Below are 17,738 nucleotides of genomic sequence, written 5' to 3'. Positions count from 1 at the left end.
AAGTACAGTGTTTATTGCAAGGCACCAAGAAAGGAGTAAGGGCAGCTTATGTTCAAAAAACCTGAATTCCTCAATGGCTTTCAGGTAAGAAATGTTTAAAGGCAACATTAGGAGTGTGGTGCATGACCAGCTCCTGCACAGTTCTCTGATTGGGTTGATGGTGAGGTAACACAGAGATGTTTCGGGAATCTCAATTATCATCCTTTTGTTACAACTTGTCTGGGATATAGATACTGCTGGTCAGCATGCAGTTAACTTTTTTCCATCAGGTGGAGGTTTTAGAATCTGCAAAATAACTCAAGGAGGTGGCTCAGGATATTATCTATAGCCCTTGAAAAAGAACTAAATGTTCTTGGCTTTATTTTAAGGCTAATCTATAAAGAAAGCTGAGCACCGAAGAATCGATGATTTTGAACTCTGGTGTTGGATAAGACTCTTGAGAGTCCTTGGACTGCAAGGAGATCCAACCAGTCCATCCTAAAGGAAATCAGTCCTGAATATGCATTGGAAGGACTGATGCTGAAGCTGAAACTCCCATACTTTGGCCACCTGAAGTGAAGAACAGACTCATTTGAAAAGACCCTGATTCTGGGAAAGATTGAAGGCAGGAGGAGAAGGGGACGACAGAGGATGAGATGGTTGGATGGCATCACCAACTCAATGGACATGGGTTTGAGTGAACTCCGGGAGTTGGTGATGGATAGGGAGGCCTGGTGTGCTGCAGTCCATGGGGTCTCAAAGAGTTGGACACGACTGAGAGACTGGACTGAATTGAACTGAACCTATTCTTATTTTGTCTTGCTTGAATATTTTCTTTTGTTTATGTCTTTTGTCATTTCTGTGATTAAATTTGCTCTTTGGAACTAAGGGAAGGCATAGGAGGTAAAGCTTTTTTACAAACAAGAGGTGGGGTGCATGGAGGGTGGGAGGAGTCTAACCTAGAAGGACCATGGGGCCTTTCTCAGTCATTATATACATTTCCATTGATTCAAAGTCATTCTCCATCCTCCCAATCTATTTTATAAATTTTAGGATCCAAACAGTCAATTCAACATCCACATGGATGACCCATTTGTCCCCAGAATTCTCTTAGACACTTTTCCTCCACTTATTACATTCTTGACACAAAGAATATTTCATCACTAGAAATCTGATCTACCTACTGAGTTCCTAGGACTACCTTCCTGGGATGCCTTTTCCCAGTTTACAATCCTCTAAGTGATATTATCATTTCTCATATATTCATATGCTAACAATTAGCACATTTTAATCTCTAACCCAAACATCTTTTCAGGGCTTATTCAACTGCAAAATTTGCACGTCAACTGAGATGGCATATAGCACTTCATATTTAAATAGGTCAAAACTGAATTCTTGAAATTCCTCTAAATCTGTTCTTTCCTTTATTTTGCATGTCTCCAAAATGGCACTATAATTCACTGAGTTACTTAATCCATATATTCAGGAGTTATTCTTGATAACTCTCTTTAACCATTATTCTCCCATCCTTCACAAATCCTTCACTATTTCCTGGAGTTTGCTCAAATTCGTCTCCATTCAGTCAGTGTTGCTACCTAACCATCCCATCCTCTTCCTCCCTCTTCTTTTGCCTTCAATCTCTCCCAGAATCGGGGTCTTTGATGACAGTACTACCTTCAAAATACATCTGAAATGCATCTCTTTTCATCACTTAAACTATCACCAGCCAAGTCCAAAGAAGCATCTTTTCTTCCCTGGACCTTGACTATAGCTTCAGACCTGGTTGCGGTGCTTTCAGCCTGTCATTCGTGGTGCTCAAAGTGGCATTGATCTTGGTATTGATCTAGGGTGGCCCCGGCTTGCAGCAGCTTGGAGCCAGGTGTGGGTTCCCAGTCAGAGAGTTGCTGAGTCACACCCTCATGGCAGTTTGAATCACTTTTATGGGTCATTTCTTCTGGGTTTCCTTTGGCCAATCATTTTGATTTGCCTGGTTTGTAGTCCACATTTTGTGTATCTCAGGATCCTCCCATGTGCGCGCACATATTTGTTAGCCAAGCTGGACTCTACCAAAGAGGTATCTGGGTAGAACATCCCTTGACATCACTCCCCTTTGGCCTGCAAGGAGCCTTTTCTGTGCATGTGTGGTGGGGGAGGGCTCCTGACTTCGGAAATGAGAGATATGTGGTCTGAGCAGGCCTGTCCTCCTCCTTCAATTATCCTGCTATTCTTGTTTTGGAGTTTCTGTCAATAGAGAATGAATCTCCAACTGCTTTACCCTGGGGGGCCCATCTACCTCCTGCCTCAGTAGTTTTAACTGAGACCCACTCATTCCCCTGTTTAAAACCTTTCCATAGCTTCCCACCCACTACATTGAAATATAATTCAAAAAATAAAAATATTTTCTTCCCCCAGTACCACCATCCTTACTTCCTGATCTGCTCTGCTCCTGCCTGTCTCCTCCACTTCATTTTGGGCCCCTACAGTCTTATTATGCTTCAGTCACTTGGGTTTTAGTTCCTTCAAAGAAAATGACTTTTTTCATGCCTTGGAGTGTACATTTTCAGAGCTTCTCTTCCTTCCACACCTTTTTGAGTGCCTTGTCTTCATCCATATGCTGCATTTTGGCTAAAATGTTGCTTTCTAGGGAGGTTTTTCTTTTTTTAAATGCTCTATCCAAAATAAATCATTCTTCACAATTCCATTACTTTTCTCTGCAGAAAAATTACTTATATTTGTTTACTTTTTTTAGTGCTTGTTTTTATTATAAGTTGTGAACACCATGAAGGCATTTACGATATCAATTTATTCTCGCACAACACAATTTCTGACAAAATAGTAAATATATGAGTGGCAAAACCTAGAAAAAGGATCCTAGAGGTACACTTAAATATTCTTTTTTCTTTTCACAAAGTCTATGAAGAAATTCACATTTTTTTTCTTGTTTCTGTATCCATTACATATTTTAATTGCATTTTATCTTTTAGATAATGTAGATTTTATATATGCTGCTGCTAAGTTGCTTCAGTCGTGTCCAACCCTGTGCGACCCCATAGACTGCAGCCCACCAGGCTCCCCCGTCCCTGGGATTCTCCAGGCAAGAACACTGGAGTGGGTTGCCTTTTCCTTCTCCAATGCAGGAAAGTGAAAAGTGAAAGTGAAGTTGCTCAGTTGTGTCCGACTCTTAGCGACCCCATGGACTGCAGCCCACCAGGCTCCTCGGTCCATGGGATTTTCCAGGCAAGAGTGCTGGAGTGGGGTGCCATTGCTTTCTCCGAGACAACCTCACATTGGTCAGAATGGCCATCATTAAAAATTCTACAAATAACAAATGCTGGAGAGGGTGTGGAGAGAAGGAAAACCTCCTGATTGTTGGTGGGAATATAAAGTAGTGCAGTCACTACGGGAAACGATATAGAAGTTCCTCAAAAAGCTAAAAATAGAGTCGCCGTATGATCCAGCAATCCAATTCCTGGGCATATATCTGGACAAAACCATAATTCAAAAAGATACATGCATCCCTATATTCATAGCAGCACTATTCGCAATAGCCAAGACATGGAAGCAAGCTACACGTCCAATGACAGATGAATGGATGAAGAAGATATAGTACACATACAGAATAGTATATTACTCAACCCCAGAAAAAGAATGAAAGAATGCCGTTTGCTGCAACATGGACAGACCTAACGATTATCATACTAAGTGAAATAAGTCCATATATCACTTGTATGTAGAATCTGGCACAAATGAACTTATCTACAAAACAGAAAGAGACTCACAGACATGGAGCACAGACTTGTGGTTCCCAAGCGGGAGGAGGTTGGGGGTGGGATGAATTGGGAGTTTGGGATTAGCAGGTGCAAGCTGGAATTTAAAGAATGGGCAAACAAGGTCCTATGCTATTCAGTTCAGTTCAGTTCAGTCGCTCAGTCATGTCAGACTCTTTGCAACCCCATGGACTGCAGCACGCCAGTCCTCCCTGTCCATCACCATCTCCCAGAGTTTACTCAAGCCCATGTCCATTGAGTCAGCATCACCAAATATGAGAAGGATGCATGTGTGTATAACTGAATCACTCTGCTGTAGAGGAGGGCCTGGAGTGGCCTCTGAGCTTCCTCTCCCATGTGCAGTGTGAGTGCTTTGAGAGGTGACACCAACCTTCCCCAGTCTAGGTTCTTGTGGCAGCTTCTTCATGGGCTAGTTCTTTCTGTGGACTTCAACCTTTCAATTTCACTTTATATTTTTTCCTCTACATGCTGATTTTTTTTTAATGCTAATTATTAACTGTTCAAATCAGAAGGTAGACTTTAAAAAAATAACAACAAAACTCAGTGTCAAACTACACTTCACCATTTAGCCTAACAAACCCAGCAGTATTTAGCTTCATTCATGTGTTGACAAGAACACAGCACAGAAGAAACAAACATCAATGGTGCTATTCATTCTCAACATATAGAAAAGCAATCTTCATGAAACATAAATAGGGCATAGTTACCTGTCATGTTGCAGTAAACTTTCAGAGGCCCCAGTGGTCCACTGCCATCAGGATCTATCCAGTAGTAATTTGAGGTCTGGCCCAGGTGTTTGTATGCTTCACAGGAAGGCTCATAGATGGCTGGAAAGAAATATCCTGCATGAGCTCAGCACCCAAAAAAGAGCCTCCCGAGATCCATGCCCCAGTTACAGACCAAATGCTACCAAACTGCTGATTAGGAGCATATCCTCATGTCAGAATGAGCCCTCTTTTTTCTACAAGTAAACTCACAATTTGATTTTTAGTCCACAAGCATTCTTTCTGACTTAACAAAGACATTGAGTTCCTCCTATGGCTTTATAGTTGGGGAAAGGTCTAAAACAATTCAATAAATTGTTGAATAAATGTAATGTTTGCTTAAAACAGGTGCTCGTGAGCATTGAAAAATATTTAGTTTATACTTATTTACAGATATCTCCTTACTGTAAGGGACTTAACTGAAAGGCCATGAATATTGACTGCACTGTTGGTCTATCAGCTAAGAGATCAGAGAAAATCTGCTCCCCGCCCAACACACACACAGACAAACAAACACACAGACACATTTTTGCATATTTAGTGTAAATTTCCTACAAATAGCATGTGATTGCTAACCTTCATTTCAGGAAAAAAAGGAAAGAAATGCCCCTGCTTCATTTTGTTACAAGTGCTTTAATTACATTAAATCTAGTTTTTGTTAAAAAAAAAAAAAAGACATTTATGTAATTAGGTTGTAGCTTTTCATCATGTTCCTTTTTGTTCCCTTGCTCCCAGCACATTTTCTTTTCTCACAGAGAATGCACCTGATTTCAGTGGTGCAGAATGGACACTGACATACCTCCTTTATAGCTGGAACTTCTGAAACACTGTTGTGAAAACTTTTTAAAAATAGCTCTACACTGACTTTATGAAGGATTAGACAGTATTTAGCTAAGAACTACGGAGACAGGAGGTAGATGGCCCCTCACCCCAACACAGGGTAAAGCATTGGAGATTCATCCCCTATGGACGAAATTCCTAGCAGGGCAATTAAGCAAGGAGGTTGGGCCCTGCCCAGACCACATATTTCTCATTCCTGAAGTCAGGAGACTTCCCTGACCACACGTGTGCAGAAAGGCTCCTTAGAGGTCAAAGTGGGAGTAAAGTCAAGGGGTGATCAACCCATATGCCCTTGCGGTAGGATCCATCTTGTCAAAGAGATGCACGCACACACATGGAAGGGTCCTGCTGCTGCTGCTGCTAAGTCGCTTTAGTCGTGTCCGACTCTGTGCGACCCCATAGACGGCAGCCCACCAGGCTCCCCCGTCCCTGGGATTCTCCAGGCAAGAACACTGGAGTGGGTTGCCATTTCCTTCTCCAATGCATGAAAGTGAAAAGTCAAAGTGAAGTCGCTCAGTCGTGTCTGACTCCTAGCGACCCCATGAACTGCAGTCTACCAGACTCCTCCGTCCATAGCATTTTCCAAGCAAGTGTACTGGAGTGGGTTGCCATTGCCTTCTCTGGAAGGGTCCTGAGATGCAGCAAATATAGACTGTGAACCAGGCAAATCAAAATGATTGGCCAAGGGAAACCTGGAAGCAATGCCCCACGTAATTGATTCAAACTTGCAAAGATTCTCCTTCTGAGTCTGCCTGAGTGTCTATATCCACACATATTGTATTCTTTTCCTCTTAATAAATACTTTACTTGCTTCACTGTTTTCTGTCTTTGTGGAAATTCTTTTCTGTAAAGCCAAAGGGTCAGGGCCCTTGTCACTGACCACTGGTCTAATGGCTAGGATCTGGTGCTCTTACCATTGCGACCCGGCTTCAGTTTCTGGTTGGGAACCCAAGCCCCTCTCTGAGCCATTGCTGGCCGAGGCCACTCGAGATCCTTACTATTGGTAAAAATCTACATACTGATAAGTGGAATCTTTTGGAAAAGTGCTCTTGAATTCAACACTCCCAGCATCTGCCCTTTCCTAAGTTATAAAGCGAAGGTCTGACTCTGGGGCTGCCTCTTTCTACTTCCCTCTCCCAGGTTCTTGGTGCCTCCCTTTGGCTCTCAATGTTTCTTCTTCCCAAAGATGCTAGACCTTAAATTCTATTTCATTTCAGCAAACACAGCACACTACAACAGTTTTGAAATGCTTTGATTTACTCAGGGCTTGCTTTCCACTTGCTTGCTTCCTTCTGCAACTACTCATTGAGGCCATATGATGTGTTGAGCAGTAGATTAGGTAAAACAAGTACAGCTGTGAACAGCACAGTTCAGGGACTTTTGGAGCAGGGGCAGTTCACTCAGTACTCAGCCACTGTTCATTCATGAAGTGCAACTGGAAGAAAATGTGGCTAGAGTGTTAAGCACAGCCACACACTTTTGTCCCAGTGATTAGTGGTAAAGAACACACCAGCCAATGCAGGAGATGAGGGTTTGATCCCTGGGTCTGGAAGATCCCCTGGAGAAGGAACTGGCAACCCACTCCAAAATTTACATGGACAGAGGAGCCTGGTAGGCCATGCCCAAGAGGTCATAAAGAGTCAGACATGACTGAGCGACTGAGCATGCAATTATTAATATGCCACTTTCTGCCTCCCAATTATCAAATTTAGATAATAAAGTATGCTTGCTCTAATTCTGAATGCCATACCAAGTAAAGTAAGGCAATAAAAGACAGTGAAGAAATATTTTTTAAACTTTCAGCAGAAAGATGATATACTTTGAGAGAGGTTTTATAAAGAAGGTTCCTTGTAGCAAAACACAATAGATCTTAGGGAAGTAATTCAGAAGGTAATGAGAGCAGATAGGCTACTTGCCATTTGTGTGCATGCTCAGTCATGTCTGATTCTTTGTGACGACATGGACTGTAGCCCACCAGGCTCCTCCATCCATGGAATTTTCCAGACAAGAATACTGGAGTGGGCTGCTATTTCCTCCTCCAGGGGATCTCCCCAACCCAGGGATCAACCTGCATCTCCTGCATTGGCAAATGGATTCTTTCCCACTGAGACACCTGGGAAGCTCTGCTGCTGCTGCTGCTAAGTCGCTTCAGTCGTGTCCAACTCTGTGCGACCCCATAGACAGCAGCCCACCAGGCTTCCCCGTCCCTGGGATTCTCCAGGCAAGAACAATGGAGTGGGTTGCCAGTTCCTTCTCCAATGCATGAAAGTGAAAAGTGAAAGTGAAGTCGCTTAGTCGTTCCCGACTCTTAGCGACCCCATGGACTGCAGCCTACCAGGCTCCTCTGTCCATGGATTTTCCAGGCAAGAGTACTGGAGTGGGGTGCCATTGCCTTCTCTGCCTGGGAAGCTCAATACTTGCCAAAGGGCTATGGTGAGATGGCCAGAGCTATTATGAGAATGGATAAAACAAATAAGACAGGATAAAATAGACGGAACTGATCACATGTTTAAGATCAGGAGGTGGACATAGTTGGAAAGAAAGAAAGAATGTGTTAAATTCACAATCTCTGAAACCAATTGCCATATTAACTTTTGACAATCTTCCTTCAGATTATTGCAATTATTATGTACAATTCAAAATCACTTAGAAGATCAGGTTTAAATTCTTAGGTTTTCCAATTAGCCCGTTCAGCTGATCTACCATTAAAAACTGTCATCTTTGTTTTCCAGCTTCCCTTCTGTCATTTTCCTTATAATCTGATATCTGGTTTATAGCAATCATTTTATTAACTGACTGCTCTACCCAAATATCGCTTCACTCCCCACCCAATTATGCTCTTTTAATCCAGTGTTGGTCTTGTCCTAATACATTGCTTTAAGTTAAATGTGTAATAGTGCTTCCTCATCTCTGACAGCATGTCCCAGATCACCATCTAAGCGTGCAACACCTTCCAAAACCCTTACAGATCTCATTAGGTTTCAGCAACTTGCTGACATCAACCTTGCTCTCTGCTCAGGCGAATCTGACAAAGGAACTTATTTAACCTATGTTTACCCTTTCTGGGATTGCCTGTGGTTTTCTACAGGCCTTTTTCTCAATCTATAAAACTTCTCAGTCAGAGTTAACTATGAAGGAACACGTGTTAAGAAACAGGGCTCCAGTCAAACACATCTAAGTTTAAATTCTCACTCCACCAAGCACTAATTATATAACCTTGGCAAAGATATTTAATCTCATTTAGCTTTCATGCACTGGAGAAGGAAATGGCAACCCACTCCAGTGTTCTTGCCTGGAGAATCCCAGGGACAGCAGAGCCTGGTGGGCTGCCATCTATGGGGTTGCACAGAGTCGGACACGACTGAAGTGACTTAGCAGTAGCAACGGCAGCAGCCTTGTCTAGGAAATAGGTTGGAGAAGGAAATGGCAGCCCACTCCATTATTCTTGCCTGGAGAATCCCATGGACAGAGGAGTCTGGCAGGCTGCAGTCCGCCGGGTCGCAAGAATCGGACACAGCTTAGCAACTAAACCACCACCACCAGGAAACAGGTATCATAGGTATATTAATTAATGGTTATGTGTGCTCAGTCATGTCCAACTCTTTGTGACCCTATGGACTGTAGCCTGCCACGTTCCTCTGTCCATGGGATTTTCCAGGCAAGAATACTGGAGTGGGTTGCCATTCCAGGGGATCTTCCCAACCCAGGGATTGAATTCACATCTCCAGCATTGACAGGCTGATTCTTTACCACTGAGCCATCAGGGAAGCCCCTATATTAATTAATAGGTGAAGTATTTATTGTTAATACAATAATTATTATTTAGGCACCATTGACCTTTTTCCTTTCTTAAGGAGACCTTCTCTAATCAATACATCCTGCTTTTTGTACAGTCCAGGGCTCATCTCACAAACTATAATGCTTAATTATAGTCAATGTAAGACTTGATTGATTGTTGTTAATTAAAACATATATGAAAGTTTTACTTCCTAATAAGATTGTGAACTGTCATGAGGACAGGGTCTAGAAAATGTGCTTTTCCTTTTTACTCTATATTAAGCTATGAATAACCTGGTAGGTAGTTAAGAAAGACTATCGGAATGAAACTTAAAATGTACCTACCCTTCATCCTGTTCTGATTTTGATAAATGATTAGTTGGCTTGCCAGAAGAAGTCTATCCATATGAAAGCACGCTTGGATGATAGTAAGGATAGGGAACTACTAACATTTCTGTGTAAGCGTACAAGCATTTTGAGCACACAGTTGAAGCATGTGGATGAGGGAAATTTGGATAAGCAAGAAGCTCTTTATTTTTCTTCAAAGTGTGACAATTATTCCGCTTGTCTGTAACCTAAAACAGGTTTACTGGCTGCTTTTGCCTCATCAACACAAATAGAAAGGCAAAACTTTAGTCCAAACTTTATCATGTGTGAAAAATCACCTGGAGAGCTTGTTAAGACAGGGATTCCTGGGCCTCACCCCAAAGATTCTGACTCAGTAGAGAATTTGCAGTGCTAACAAGATCCCAAGTGATGCTCATACTGCTGGTTCTGACTTCATTTTGAGAAGCATGGCTCTAATCATGAAAAAATAAAAATTAACTCAAGAAGGGTGGACTAATTCTTTATTTATATTTTAATATAAACAGGAAAAACAGGTCACTGCAAGGCAATACAGTACAATTTTAAATAACATAAGGCTAGCCTGCCACCTCACTTCGCTCAGAATAATAAAAATAGAACTCTAAATAAGCTCTAAATAAAAATACATGTCAAAAGAAATATACTTGGATGGATGTGCAGAAAAATATTTGGAAAGAAATATATATGTTTCCAAAATACTGTTGTTACCTCTGTTACCGTTGAGTATTACTCAAACGGTCACAGTGGTTGTCTTTCAACAGTAAGATTATGGATGATTTAAAACTTCATACTTTTCAGTGTTTTCCACACTATAATGTGCATAAGTTATAATATCATTAAAAATACACTTGCAAAATATATACATGGAATAATAACATTGAGACAAAATGGCAAGAACAGATATATATAGTGAAATTATATTCATTCTGTTCCTCACTTAGAAATTAAGAGATTTCTGTTCAAATCTCCTTTCTGTCATTTACTACCTAGACACTCCCCTTAACTTTTCATTTTCTCAACCATAAAATGAAGGCAATAGTACCTCCTCCACCAAGTTAGCATAAATATCAAGTGAAATCACACACTTTTTAAACTAAAAAGCATTGAGTGCATGGATATTTTAATGCACAGAAGTATTTAGTATTTAGCTTGCATGCCTCAGCCAGTTAACTCTGTACTCAGTGGAGTCCTGTCTGGGTTGCACAGTTTGTACATATCAAGCCCCAGGGAGATGACAGCACAGAGGGGCTAAGTCAGCAACCACTGAAGAAAGAGAGGATCTGAGCTATCGCCAATGATCGAGCTTTTCTAGTAGACTGCAGGAGAACAGAAAGGCAATTGAACTGATGGCAAAATAAATAGACTCATCAAGTTCATTGATTTATTGGACGAGTAATTTTTCTGTTTCAACTCCGACTCCCAAACAAAAGTTCTCATATTATTCTACATATTCTTAAATAAATCTCAGGTGTTCAGAAATACGACCGTTGAACACATGATATTGAATTTCACAGCTTATAAAAATCCAGAAAGTGGCAAATCCTAAGTACTTATTCATTTTCATTAAATATTGAATATTGTCTGTGTGACATCATATTAGCTGTCGTGCAAAATGACAAAACACTACCGTACCAGTTTCATAGGGCTGCTGCAACAGTAGCCAAATGCCGGGAGCCGGCATATTGCATATTGAGTGCAGCACTTTCCACAGCATCATCTTTCAGGATCTGGAATAGCTCAACTGCAATTCTATCACTGCCGGGAGCCAGCGTGAGGAACTCCGCCCATGACAAAGGTCATGAGGAAGGAGGCTCGGCATACGCAAAGGCGGGATCGAGTCTCAGGAGTCCCCCTGGAAATTCTCGAGCATCTACCCCCAAAACCAGAGTCTGCCTATTTTCTGCTTTGTGCTTTCACCTACACCTCTGACTTTACGGGGGGCTGTCCCCCACTACCTCCCTCTGAAAAAAAGAGTTAGCTTACAGCTCCAGTTAATAATTCCTGGGTGTGGCAGTGTTTCAACCTACAAACTCCTTTGGAAATCCTCTAGCCTGCCTGAATAGGTTTTTCCGGCCACATGTGATTGTTCAGAGCCTCCCAACTGTGAGAGGCAGATGTTCTAAGCTGCCTAAACACAGATTCCTTTGAGTGGTTAAAAGATTGATTAGAAATTGTATTGGTGAAGGGTTTTTCACTTGTTGGGCCAATGTTTGCTGCTAAGTCTCCATACTCCTTACCTACTGTGTCCTTGGCAGTGTATTGATTGATGTAATGGGTGTATAGAAATGTAAAATGAAGCTTTGTCCAATGCTTTTTTGGAGGCTGGTGCCTGACTTTGGAATAATCACCTTTAGAGAAAAATAAGTTTCTTAAAATGTTAACAGGCCTCCGGGCCAGAAGATGATGTCAATCACCTGAACTTTTGCATATGATAAGTTTGAAAGCCTGGCTTCGATTAGGACCAGGAACTGCTGTCCTTGAATGACTCCACCCCTTCCCCCATTATCCTCTATGCATAACTTAAGGTATAAAAACTACTTTGGAAAATAAAGTGCGGGCCTTGTTCACTGAAACTTGGTCTCCCCATGTCGCTCTCTCTCTCAAATTCTGGCTGAGTCTCCATCTGGAGCGCGGAACCCGCCATGCTTGCTAATTATGCCTGGGCTTCTAAGATCCGACCGGGGAGGCCTCAGTGTCTCCTCTCCTTCGGGAGAACGGAAGGACGCCTGCGGCCTATGCAAGTGGTGCAAACTTCTTGTCTTGAAGTTTTATTGGTCTCCCGCGTAAACCAAGCTACTCAGCCTCTTTTCTCCACTGAATTTTCCTACTGAGCTACCCTCATTCTATTACTCTTTATATCTTTAATTAATATCTAATTGAAGCTATTGTATCCTTACCCTCGCCAACGCCGTCCCCGCTTCGAATACCCTGGATCAGCCGGGGCTGGACCCCGGCAGCCAAATGCTTAGTGGGTTGAAACACATCTATTGGTCAGATGTTCAAAGTAGGTTTCACCGAGCTAAATAGGGCTGTGTTCCTTCTGAAAACCTCTAAGGGAGAATCCATTTTCTTGCTTTTCCCAGCTTCCGGAGTCTACCTGAATTCCTTGGTTCATTTTCCTATTTCTTCATCTGCAAAGTCAGCTGTAGTTAGTGGGATCTTTCTCATGCTCCACTCTGATTCTCTGCTTGATTGTCACCTCTCTCTATTTTAAAGAACTCTGGTTACATCAGGCCCACCCAGATAATCTGGGGCACTCTCTTCATGAGAAGGTCTTTACTTAATCATAGTCTCTTTGCCATATAAAGTAATATATTCACAGGTTGCACAGTTTAGGATATAGACATGTTTGGTGGAGAGAGGATTATCCTGTCTATCACAACTATATAAAAATACTGTGATTGTTCTATATAAAGAAAAATTCTTATTAAGTACCTAATGTACTCCCAGAGAAGGCAATGGCACCCCACTCCAGTACTCTTGCCTGGAAAATCCCATGGACGGAGGGGCCGGGTGGGCTGCAGTCCAAGGGGTCGCTAGGAGTAGGACACGACTGAGCGACTTCACTTTCACTTTTCACTTCCATGCTTTGGAGAAGGAAATGGCAACCCACACCAGTGTTCTTGCCTGGAGAATCCCAGGGACGGGGGAGCCTGGTGGGCTGCGTCTATGGGGTCGCACAGAGTCGGACACGACTGACGTGACTTAGCAGCAGCAGCCATGTACTCCCAGTGTTGTTGATTAGCGAAAGATGTCAACACCTCACATTGGTAGAGAGAAGAGCAAAGAGCTTAAGAGCAAAGATATGAAATAGGTCTAAAGCATTAGTAAAGAAAGCATGACTTAAGGAATGTTTAGCATAAAGATAGGGCACAAACAAGGAGCCACCCCCAGGGAAAAGGATAAGTCTCAATAGTATGAATTGTTTTAGAAAATTGGAATGGGAATCAGGTCAGGGAAATGCTAATACATTTAATGAGCAGATTTGGGTGACTCTTTTAATATTTCTTGGTGGTAGCATTTGTAGAAACTGGATTATAAGAAAAGGAATTAGTTGGTGGAACGGGATGGGGGGTGACCACATTATTGTAGGAATTTAAACCATGAAAGGTAAAAAATTATAAAAAAAAGTTGATTGAGATTGCTAAGTAAAAGTGAGGGAATTTTTGTTAGAATATGTGAGATAGATTTGTGTTTTTTTTTAATGGTATAGTTTGTGGTTATAAAGAAAATTTATATTCCTTGGATTAATCCTGAAAAAATAACAAATAATTAAAAAAAAAAAGAAACTTCTGTTTCCCTAGCTCCATAAGTAAACTTGAGGAAACTTGTGTTTCATTCTTTGGAATGCCAGGCCCTTCTCCTACTTCTTTTCTAGACTTTCTTTAAGCGTATGAGATGCCCACGTAAACATCAGAATCCAGGATATATAATGGCCAGGTTTTACTAGTGGTTGTTACAGACTCATTACTCTGCTCACTATCGGCCACCGGGGAATAAGCTCTAAATCTGATGGTCAATTTCAGAGTCTTGATAATACTTAAACAACAACTTTGCCTGTTAATGCATCTTTACCAGCACCAGCTATATTGATTTAAAATAAAAGAAAAAGAAAAGTTTCTTACTTGGCAAAAAAAAAAAACCAAAACTTTTCATTATTGTTTGATTTGAAAATTTACTTTCACAAATACATTGGAAAGATTTAAAAATCTTCTATGAAGTGTATAGTTATGGCTTTTGCCCACTTATTTTTTGTCAGCATTTTTCTATTGACTTAAATCACCTAAGATATAAACGCAGATTAAAATCTGCATCATCGTATTTGTCTTCCTTGGTTTTTGCCTTATCACCTTGAATATGTAGTTTTGGATATATAATATGTTGTTACCAACTCTATTAAGATTTCCCCTTTAAAAATGCTTTCAAAACTCTTAAGTGTATACTATTATCTTCCATTTGTGGCAGTAAAATTCTTGACTCTAAGACTAAGGAGTTAGTATTTACTCTGTAAGCATAGGCTAAAGAATTTAAAATAATGTAGTAACATCATCAATTTTGTGTTTAAGAAGTATCTCCTGACACTTGTGTGGACACATTACATGCTCAGTCATTTCAGTCATGTCCAACTCTTGAGACCCTATGGACTGTAGCCCACAAGCCTCCTCTGTCCATGGGTTTCTGCAGGCAAGAATACTGGAATGGGTTGCCATGGCTTTCTCTAGGGGATCTCCCTGACCCAGGGATTGGACCCACGTCTCCTGCAACTTCTGCATTGCAAGCACATTCTTTACCACTGAGACAACTTGGGCAGGTCAGGAAAGTTAATATCAACTAGGAGACTATTATGGGCTTCCCCAGTGGCTCAGTGTTAAAAGAATCCACCTGCAAGGCAGGACTGGAGAAGGCAATGGCACCCCACTCCAGTACTCTTGCCTGGAAAATCCCATGGACGGAGGGGCCTTGTGGGCTGCAGTCCATGGAGTTGCTAGGAGTCGGACACGACTGAGTGACTTCACTTTCACTTTTCACTTTCATGCATTGGAGAAAGCAATGGCAACCCACTCCAGTGTTCTTGCCTGGAGAATCCCATGGACGGGGAGCCTGGTGGGCTGCCATTTATGGGGTCACACAGAGTCGGACACGACTGAAGTGACTTAGCAGCAGCAGCAGCAGTGATGCAGAACATGAAGGAGACACAGGAGAAGCAGGATTGATCCCTGAGTCTGAAAGATCCTCTGAAAGAGGGCATGGCAACCCACTCCAGTATTCTTGCCATGAAAATCCCATAGACAGAGGAGCCTGGTGGGCTAGGGTCCATGGGGTTGCAAAGAGTCAGACACCACTGAAGTAGGTGAGCATGAGCATAAGGAGACTATTGCAAGCGGACACAGAAACTAATCATACATACACATATGATTGAGACCTAAGGCCCCTGGAAAAAAAAAAAAAAGAGAGAGAAAATCTGTGATTTGTGCCATGGCTTCATTTCTTACATAAACACCGATTCAAGAAGGGCACTTCTATGGGTTGAAATGTATCCCCTAATAGGTGTTGAAGTTCTAAACTTTATTTGCAAATAAGATTTTTGAAGGTGATTAAGTTAAGAAATCAGTCCTGAATATTCATTGGAAGGACTGATGCTGAAGCTGAAACTCCAATACTTTGGCCACCTGATGCGAAGAACTGACTCATTTGAAAAGCCCCTGATTCTGGGAAAGATTGAAGGCAGGAAGAGAAGGGGATGACAGAGGCTGAGATGACTGGATGGCATCACTGACTCAATGCACATGAGTTTGAGTAAGCTCTGGGAGTTGCTGACGGACAGGAAAGCCTGGCATGCTGCAGTCCATGGGGTCATGAAGAATCAGACGCGACTGAATTGAACTGAACTGAAGTTAAGATGAGCTCATTAGGGTGGCCCCTAATCTAAGGGGGCTGGTACCCCATAAAAAAGGGGAAATTGGGACACGAAGACAGATACCTATAACGGGAAGACAACATGAAGACACAGAGATAGGGACTTGCCTGGCTGTCCAGTGGCTAAGACTCCACACTCCCAATGCAGGGTGCCCAGGTTCAATCCCTGGTAAGGGAGCTATATCCCACATGTCACAACTAAAGATCCCACATACCACAAATAAGACCCAAACCAGTCAAATAAATAAATTAAAAAAAAAAAAAAAGACACAGGGATAATGCTAACCATAACCAAGGGATACTTGAGGCTCCCAGGAACTACAAGAGAAGTATGTAATAGATTCTCTCTCATAGCCTGTAGAAAGAACAATCAAGAAGACACCTTGGCTGCAGATTTATAGCCTCAAAACTGTGAGGCAATACATTTCCCTTACAGTCATTCTGCTTGTTACTTTGTTACAGTATCTCTAGGTATCTAACACAGACATACAGTTGCCAACTGCCTGAACTAACATCTCCACTCCCACTTCTGAGCTCCTCCAAGGTTCTTATAGATGATGGGGAGGACTCTCCACCATGTTCCTGAACCACCATTTTAATAAAGAATATCCGCTGATAAAATAGTTGCTTTTGGCCCACTCTGTGCGAGGTCTTAGGCTGGGTGCTCTGAATAGTACAAAGCAACAGCTCTCTAATCTCTGCGATGCTGATGAGCTGAGAAGGCTCTCCAAAATCTCTTCTATGTCTCATGTTTTGAGAGAAGCAATTAAGCGTGTGGGATGCATCCCTTTTGTTACTACCTTCTAGAGCATACTGATTGCTTGAAGTGGGCAAGGATGAACCATGTTAGGAAGTTAATCGCAAGTCAAAAATGAACACATACATAAAGGTCACCTTTGAAACATCATAAGTAGTCTTTTCCTAATTGCACAGAAAGGGAAAAGTTCACTTCTAATGATTTGATATAAAACTGGAAAGAAGCATAAAATAACTTTATGGTTCATTTACTAATAAATGCTATAACATGACATTTTGAGTATTGATAGTTTATGAATAGCCTCACTTTCCTGCTCTCTTATATTGGAGGTGACCCAGAACTTATTACAAACTTGCTATGTGGATGTGAGAGTTGGACCATAAAGAAGGCTGAACGCCGAAGAATTGATGCTTTCAAACTGTGGTGCTGGAGAAGACTCTTGAGAGTCCTTTGGACTGCAAGGAGATCCAACCAGTCCATCCTAAAGGAGATCAACTGTGACTATTCATAAGAAGAATTGATGCTGAAGCTCCAGTACCGGGGCCACCTAATGCAAACAGCTGACTCATTGGAAAACACCCTGATGCTGGGAAAGATTGAAGGCAGGAGGAGAAGGGGATGACAGAGGATGAGATGGCTGGATGGCATCACAGACTCAATGGACATGAGTTTGAGCAAGCTCCAGGGATAGTGGAGAACAGAGGAGCCTGGCGTGCTGCAGTCCATGGGGTCACAAAGATCAGAGAAGACTTAGCAACTGAACAAAAACAACAGCAATAGGAACTAGGTGTCAGAAGTCCTGAAAAGGGAGGTTGGTTTACTGAACACTCTACTCTTGAATTTAAAAACAAGTATTTTAATGGAAAACATGGATATAGCAAAAACAAACAAAATGGTAGTTGTAAACCCTTGACAGGGGCCGGGTCATATTTGGGTTGGTGGAGCCCTCCTTATTCAGACCCTTTTTAATCACTGTACCACCTGTGATCTTAATCTGTCTTTCAAAAATAAGTGTCTCCTTTGGAAAAAGACATTTCTCATTGGAAACAA

General features: G+C 41.8%; 1 protein-coding gene across 1 annotated transcript in view; it reads right to left on the bottom strand.

Moving 5' to 3' along the window:
* CNTNAP2 (contactin associated protein 2) overlaps positions 1–17,738 on the bottom strand; it is a 2,308,807-nt gene that overhangs the window by 812,096 nt on the left and 1,478,973 nt on the right. Inside the window, exon 12 of the mRNA XM_025292067.3 lies at positions 4,475–4,594. Coding sequence (XP_025147852.3) covers positions 4,475–4,594 — 120 coding nt within the window. The remainder of the gene's footprint in view (positions 1–4,474; positions 4,595–17,738) is intronic.

The sequence above is a fragment of the Bubalus bubalis genome, chromosome 8, assembly GCF_019923935.1.
Source record: "Bubalus bubalis isolate 160015118507 breed Murrah chromosome 8, NDDB_SH_1, whole genome shotgun sequence".
In the NCBI taxonomy this organism is placed as follows: domain Eukaryota; kingdom Metazoa; phylum Chordata; class Mammalia; order Artiodactyla; family Bovidae; genus Bubalus; species Bubalus bubalis.
Note: the sequence above shows the minus strand (reverse complement) of the source record. Positions and strands in the feature narration are given on the sequence as shown.